This window comes from Amblyomma americanum, chromosome 2 (assembly GCF_052857255.1).
Source record: "Amblyomma americanum isolate KBUSLIRL-KWMA chromosome 2, ASM5285725v1, whole genome shotgun sequence".
Classification (NCBI taxonomy): Eukaryota; Metazoa; Arthropoda; class Arachnida; order Ixodida; family Ixodidae; genus Amblyomma; species Amblyomma americanum.
This window is the reverse complement of record NC_135498.1, coordinates 132,748,207-132,756,513: the sequence shown is the minus strand read 5'-3', so window position 1 is coordinate 132,756,513 and position 8,307 is coordinate 132,748,207. Positions and strand designations below refer to the sequence as shown.

Below are 8,307 nucleotides of genomic sequence, written 5' to 3'. Positions count from 1 at the left end.
CTCTAGCGACGGCGACCGCTATCGCTTAATCCTCATCACGGCTTAGCGCGCAGGTAGCTCGAGCCGGGTCCGTGGCATCAGTGGCAATACAAACAAAACATCTGCCGCTGTCTTATGAGCACTTTCGCTTTTGATTGAAGCCGCACGTATCAGTTTTGGAGCATTCACTTGGTGCGAAACGTGCAGAAATATACCGCTGAGCTAAAAAAGAAATAATGGATGCTGTTGCTTATGGCCCTCGTACCTGAAAATGTTGTTTTTCTATCCCGTCCAGGGCAACGGTCAATAGATAAAGATAATAAAATGCCGAGGTTCGCTCGCAAACGTACTCGCGATGGAGCGACAACAGAGCTCTTTGGGTCCTCAGTGCTTATCAGCGCCTGGCTGAGGTCCAGATCAAGACGGCGTCGAACATGTGATGAAACTCGACACACCCTCATGAGCCATTTCCGTCATTCCGGACAAGAAGCTAGTTGCTACCAACGCACGGTGATCGGTCCTCAGCGTAAAAAGAAGTCGCCAGCATTGCCGCAGGGAATGCCAAATGTGAAACGGCAAGAAACTTAAATGGAGGAGGTCATGTAAGTAAATACGAGCTTATTAAGGCTTTTCCGCCCTTATCATCCTCGTTTTGGCCCAGTCAGCAGTCTGCACTATACTTTGGTTTAGTAAGTGAAAATCAGTCACCAAGCCTTTTACAACTCCCTGTGTGTGACTCTGCAACATTATAGTTGCGTTCCTGTTGATGGAACATCATAAAGTTTGGTTCTCGATGAAGATGGCGGTTTGAAGATTTCACTTTCTAGCGTCTGTGCGTCGGTGTTTCGCACATGTCTTGTAATTCCTCCTAAATCTTAAAAAAGTTTTGTACAAAATTTCACAAACTGCGCACACGGAAGGATAGTGTTTATATTAACTTTTCTACGCAAGCGATGAACAGCGCACACCTATACAGCCTGATTAAAATTCAGCGAAAAGAGCAGAGATGTGCTGAAATTATTTCTGGTACTTGAATTCATTTTGCTTTTCCAGCGTTCGTCTGGCGCCTGCGTCATATCGCCAGAATATTCAGTTAATACAGGGAATTGCAAGAAATAATTGTTCCTTACATTAATTTTTATTTCTTGAAGCGGTTAATCCTGCCAGCAAATTTGACGCGACCAGTGATTTCAGGGGATTCTTAATCAGTATCTTTCGAGTAAGCTTCCAGGTTGGTTCCAAATGGCTAAATGGTTTTCGGATGCCGAAAGCGTTGATACTAGTAGCAGCACATGCCTGATCAAGAATCTATGAAGAATTTTCATGACCAAAGCAGGCCTCTGAGTTTTCTATTGAGGTGTTCTTAGGGGCTGCTTAGGGGCCGCGGTTACTCGGTCGCTCACTTCGGCGAGATGAGCCAAAGCCGTGGTGGCTCTGTTTTCTTTGCGGTGTAATAGAAAATTTGCCCATAGGGTGTGCGATGTCACGGCAGGTTAAAGAATAGGAAAAGGGGGGAATTCATCTGAAACCTCTGATATTGGTTATCCGTCATAGCCCTTGGACAACTGCGGGATGTTAAACCCCGCTACTACCACTAGCTTTTGGAGCAGTGACGAAGTGCGGAAATGTATTTTCGACATGCGGTTACAGCGACAGCCCGTCCTGGAGATGTGCCGCAATAACTGCTCTTAAAAAGATGGCAGGACAAGCTGAGTTCTGAAACTGAGCATTCCGAGTATGCTGATTATGCGTGCTATGAGGTACAGCGGATATGTGTTGGTTGACAGTGTGCGCATTCACATATCCGCCCCTAAAAGTAAACCTGCAACCAATAGTTTTTGGAACGCAGAGCTACTGAAGAGACTTCACTAAAGCGCTTTCGTTGTGCACAACCACGAACAGATAGATGTACGCGGATTATTCTTATACTCAAAATATGCTGTGTCCCCTCAAATTTCAACCAATTTAGTCTGCAGTGGATAAAAATAAGTAAACTTTCTTTATCAAGTTCGCTTTCTATAAACTTAGAACGGTGAGAGTACGTACATATCATTCAGGGTACTCACAGGAAAGCGGGAGAACATGATCAGCAATACATGTAGCCCACCAAATGAGTTGAGTTGAGGTGTTGAATACTACAGGCGGCATTAGCCTTTCTTATTCTGCCGGAAATTTCTCCACCGTGGCGTCAATTCTAAGTTAATAATGTCCTAAAACCTGTCGGATCTACTCCGCTATGCGCACAGTCACTTATACTAGCACATACTCCACTCCCGCAGTCGCCAATTCTATGCACACATTCAGTCCACACAGTCCGCACCACATTCCAATCCAGAATAATAATAATAATATAATAACAATAATAATAATAATAATAATAATAAGGTTAGTACTTTATTGCCCCAAATGTTTAAAAAAAGTACAGAAAATCCGCCCTGGCAAAGCCTCATAGGGCTTGAGTGGCAGAACCCGACAGGCAGCGGAACCGCGCAAACATACCCATAGGCGTAAACGCACATTAAAAATTACAGAATACAAAATTAGTACAGAGGCACAAAAAATAGACAGGAAACCAAAATGGCATAAAAATACCTGAAATCCGTTCAAAAAATACAGCAGTTACAAGTGAAATCATGATTTCCTTGAAAGGTGGTAAAGCATATGTACAACGTCAAAAACCACTTATTAGTGTATCGGAGCATCTTTTTTAGTTTATGTTTAGTTTTTCCCCGCGAACACTTACACGTAACCTGTTAAAGTAAAAAGGAACATAATAATCTTACTCGCTTTCCATATCTTGTGGACCGTCGGGGAATACAAAAAGGTTCCTTCGGTCGAAGAGACCGTGTGGGAACATACGGAATCATATAGTCACTACACCAAAAATGTTTCAGGACAATCGTTTCCATCAAAAGGCAATCGAAATCTGGTAGCGAAAATACTTTAAAGACATCAGAATTAGAGAGAAAGCCTAAGTCATTGCCAATGTTTTTTTAACAAAGATCGTAGGAGAGAATTGATGCTATACTTCCAGCGAACCGCACAGTGGCCATAAACCGTTATGCCATACCGCAGTACGCTATAACCACGAGCGTTTACAATAACTTCGCGTATTGAAAGCGGCACGTAGTACCTAATGTTGTAAAGCACACAGGAGACGGTTCTGATCTTTTTACAGACGTGGAATAAGTGATCATTCCATGAAAGAGCACTGTCTAAGTATACTCCTAGGTACTTCACTGTAGTTGTACAGCTCAGGGGTACACACTGACATGAAGAACAATCAGATCCGTGCAAGAACAGCTGGTGGTCTAAATCTACCTTCTTCATTAGGCTGTGAAAGCATATAAGGTGAGTCTTAGAGCTGTTGACATTGATTAGGTTGAGTGAGAACCAGTCCATAGCAATAGTTGCAGCAGCTTGCAGATAAGAAAGTGAGTCAGAGTACTTCGGCGGCTGGGATACGAGGACAGTATCGTCAGCGTACTGATACAGGCCTATAGGCACATCATTTGAAAGGTAATTCACGTAGATGTTAAATAACAGGGGAATAATTATCGAACCTTGAGGAACGCCAGCTTTTATAAGCAGAGAAGCGCTCTTTGCTCGTCATACTCTACTCATAGAAGTCATACTCTATGCCCATATTCAGTCACAGTCATTGAAATCACTGAAATGACCGAGCACCGTTTCTCTGTAGAGGCGTTTTCCATCTTGAGGTACTTTTTTTGATCGATTGACCGAGCTTTATGGGCGAGATTGTCTGCCACCTCACGGCCTCTGACTCCTATGTGAGAGGGCACCCATTTGAAATAAAGAGTAAAACCTCTGCTGTGCAGATTCTGCACTAAGCGTAGAGAGCTTATAGACAAGGTATCAGTAGGCAATCCACGCTCTAACCTCTGAAGGGCACATTTCGAATCAGTGAGGATGACAACAGGTTGAGCCAGAAAAGATCCTAGCTTCTCAAAGCCGCTGCAATAGCAACACTTTCGGCCGTTGTGGAGGATACGACAGCAGTAAAGCGTACAGACCACTTACAGTTCAATGAAGGAATGTAAAAAGCCGCGACTCTAGCTTGTTTCCCCTTGTACACAGACCATCTGTGAAAGTTTGAAGATTGCGGGCATATTCTGTTTCCAAATGTTCAAGTACGAGCGAACGTGTTGCTGCCAAAGGAGAGCTGTGCTTTGCGCTCAAATGGGGAATTGTGACCTTATAGTCGAGGGTCGGAAAAGACCAGGCGGGTTTCGACCGTTTCCTTTGCCTTCGGACATTAAGGCCTAAGTAACTAAGGGTAATAAGTGCCAAGTAGACCTTCGACTCATATCTCTTGCAGAGCCGCTGTAGAAGGCATCGCCCAGCTACCGTCTCTCCTAGGCGGCCAAGATGCATTTGTAGTCTCTGAAAAGCGAGAAGGCTAAGAGGTTTCGATTGAAGCATTGCCCTTTTCGCAGCTGCCTGAGGAACTCCAATGGCTCTTCTTAGGCCCTTTGCGTGGACAACTTCGAGGCGCTCAAGCTGTGATGCCGAGGTGCAAATTAAAGGTAATTGATACATTATGCGACTGACCACCAGCGCTTGATGAAGTGTGACCATTGAAGAAGGATCGTTTAACCATTGCTCACTCGCAGTTCTACGGATCACATTGAGACGCGAAGATAGAGATGAAACAATCGCGTTGAGAGCTTTTCGTCACTGTAGATGGGAGTCAACAATGACGCCCAGGAAACGCGTGTGATTGCATTGGCGAATCTAAGAGTGACCAAGGTCTATCCTCAACCACGCTTGACGTCTTCCTACAGATGGAAGCAGAACAAAGCCCAATTTTTCCACTGATAGAGACAATCCCAAACCTTGAAGGTAAGCTTGTACCGAAAGTAGAGCCTGTCGAGCTATCAGGGCTGATCGCTTGTGTTGGTAGCCAGTAATCCAATTACAGATGTCATTAGCATATATTGACATACGCACTTGCCTGCAATTTTTTGCAACGAATCGGAAAGGACAGCCATTACAACGTTAAAGAGCACGGGGGAAAGAACACTTGGTTGAGGTACACCTCGTGGTAGAACGCTTTCGCTGCTTAAGGTACTCCCTATAGCCGTACAAAAACTACACGATCACTTATAAACATGTAAATGAATCTTATATTATGGCGCTGTATGCCCATGCCTTGTAAACTGCTCAGAATTGAGCTGTGAAGCTCGTTGTCATAAGGTTTTGGAACATCAAGAAAAATGGCTAAGGTGGAAAGGCCGAATGCTCTTTGGTGTTCAGTGTGACTCAGCAGGTCTAAGACTCTATCTTGGGCCCTAAGACTTCGGCGGATTTCTGTCATACATGTCGGCAGTGCCTTGCTGTGTCCTAAAGCCACCACGCTAAGCGTTCATTTACCAGCTTCTCCATCAACTTTGCTACACAGGAGGTCAATGACACACGGCGATACGAGGAAAGGTCTGTCACGTCTTTACCAGGCTTCAGTACTGGAACTACATATACGAAAACGATTTATTTCAAGTTTGTTCAAACATGGGGAGATGTAAGAAAAAGCTGCTGAACAGCAGCTTGACAAGCTCTCACCCCCCTTGTTTACATAAGCAACAGCAGCTCATACAATATACATATACCGATCAGCGCGCGCGCACGCACGCACGCACGCACGCACGCACGCACGCACGCACGCACGCACGCGCGCACGCACGCACGCACGCACGCACGCACGCACGCACGCGCACACACACACACACACACACACACACACACACACACACACACACACACACACACACACACACACACACACACACACACACACACACACACACACACACACACACACACACACACACACACACACACACACACACACAACACTTGTTTTGATGAATATTTTATACATCACTAAATATGGTGAAAGACAATTTTCGTGAAATGTACAATTACGAACGCAGTGTACGTATGCATGATTTAAAATACTTCAAAGATTTGAAACAACAGCAGTTATAAAATCAGACAGAATTCACAGGTACACAGAGCATGCAAAAAACTAAAAAAATTTCCATAAAAGGTTGTGTATAGGTAGTATATTTGTAGCACTTGAGAAAAAAAAGAAGAAAAAAGAAGGAATTACTTTTTTTCAACGCTATTTCTAAACAACTAAAATATTAAATGTGTGAATTATGTTTTCGAAAAGCTAATCTGATCACTTTCTTTGCGAAAAATAATTTGATACACTTGGTACTGTTGTCGTAACATTTGTTCACCGTAATTATTGCGGTTACGATTGACTTCCCAGTGCTCAGGATGTCTGGTTGTGTAATAAGGGGTATTCGGTTGCTAGTTTGCCAGATTAGTTATGAGATTAATGCCTCGTTTCTTTTCATCCCTTAACTTTTTACAAAGGTGATGGTTATACAAGTTCTCTATATTAATTAACGTAAACTTTCTAAGCAAGCTGTCTACTGAGTAGTCAGATGAATAATTTTCAATAATCCGATGACTTTATTTTGCATTGCCGCCAATTTCTTGACGTTTGTAGAGGTTGTCTTTCCCCACACTAAGAGCAGTAATTTATGCGGGATAAAAACAGTGAATGATAAATTAGCACTCTTTTGCTTACAGGAAATTGGTCTCGATGCCTGTAGATTAATACTATAGTGCGATCTTGGGTCATGATAACATGATTAGTGTGCGAGGCCCCCATCATGTGCTCTGAAAAAATGACGCTTAGAGTTTTAAATTCTGTCACAATTTCTATGGGCTGACACTGTATTTGAAGATTTGAAGAAGATGCCACATTCCACGACGGAGGAAAATCGCCAGTCTCCAAAACTCGATTGACGAAGTTTAGGAGCTCTTTCCTGAGTTCCAAGGAAGATTATGCAGCAGTCGGGACCTGGGGTACACCGGCGCCGCAGGCCACTGAGCGCAGTCTGAACCTCACGAAGCGTGAACGGGATGACCTTGATAAACCTGGAGGAAGCAGCTGGTGTATATATATCCATTCCAGAAATAGCACATGCAAGTGCGACTGCAAATTCCTCTGCGAAGCACACTATAGGTTTCTCATGGCGTACTGCAAGAGCTTCAAAAGGCTTCCAAGGGCGAGATTCTCCAGCAAGGCTGCCAATAACTTGCCATATTCTCGTCGTTGGTGAGAATACAGTCAAACTAGCGCAGAATGAAGCCCATTGCGACCTTTAAAGCTTGTTCGTGTGCCGTCTAATAACAAAATTAAGCCTATTGAAGGTCGTCTTCAGTTGCCTGTTGTCCTTCTTCCACACAAGTTGGCGCTCTGCCCTTCTCGCTGCGCAAAGGTTCCTGAGTTTTAAATCCGGGGCCGGAAAATGATCACGTAACTTGATCGCCGTGGTTGCTGCTTGCTTACTAGAAATCATTTTGTCAACAACATCACCAGAAACGCGTTCTAGATGCTCTCTGTACTTGTACCAGCTGACATCATTGCTGATTTTAGGGCAAGGCATACAAAAGTCGGCTGAAAACACAAAAATCGGATAGTGATCACTTCCCATGCGGTCAGACGCTGTTGACCGCCTCACGAAGACGCCAGGTGAATGCAAAGACAAGTCTATACTTGTCGCTGAGGCTGCAGGCAGGAAGAAAGTGGGGCTTTCGTCACTTGCAATACACAGGTACAAACTGTCAATAACAGACAGTTTTAGCTGTGCGTACGCAAGTGCTTGCGTACGCAAAGAGGTGCTTGCGTACGCAAAGAGCTACGGCGCTGCGTGCGTTACGCTGTCCGCTCCGAAGTATAGTTTTAGCTGACCGTGCCGTAGCGTCCCTCAGGCGCACGTGGCGCCATCTAGTGACAAGAAGTCAAACCACATCAACGCTCGGTTGAAGAAAATTTCATCCGTGATTACTGATAACTACTGTGAGTGCATTGGGAGCCTTTTTTTGTTCCAAGAAGAAAAACTATGGAAACCGAAGAAAATGCAAGATCTGGCTAAAAGTTAGAAAACTGCTTCGCCAGGTGTCGTTGCTACGAGGAAAACACACTGAAGATAGTTAGGCCTAGAAGCTTGAAGATCGCCAAATTATCTGAAAAACAGGGGCTAGTTATCGCTTTTACCGCTACGTGTGGGCAAGATTAAACGAAATAAAAGCGAACCGCTACCATTTTAGCGAGCTATTGCGTCGGAGAATCCAGCGGCGACATGTATTTATTCCGAAGCGGGCGAGCAGGGCGCCGCCATCTTGTCAAAGTTAGCGTACGCAAGCCACGCAAGCGCCGCAACGCAAACTCCGCTGGCTAGCGTACGCAAGGCTACCGTACGCAAGACGCAAGGCTTGCGCTTGCGTTCT

The 8,307-nt window shown here is 44.5% G+C and overlaps 1 protein-coding gene across 1 annotated transcript in view; it reads left to right on the top strand.

Annotated features, from left to right (window-relative positions):
* Positions 1–423: 423 nt before the first annotated feature.
* LOC144121812 (monocarboxylate transporter 12-like) overlaps positions 424–8,307 on the top strand; it is a 52,160-nt gene continuing 44,276 nt past the window's right edge. Inside the window, exon 1 of the mRNA XM_077655217.1 lies at positions 424–581. Coding sequence (XP_077511343.1) covers positions 568–581 — 14 coding nt within the window. The 5' untranslated portion in view covers positions 424–567. The remainder of the gene's footprint in view (positions 582–8,307) is intronic.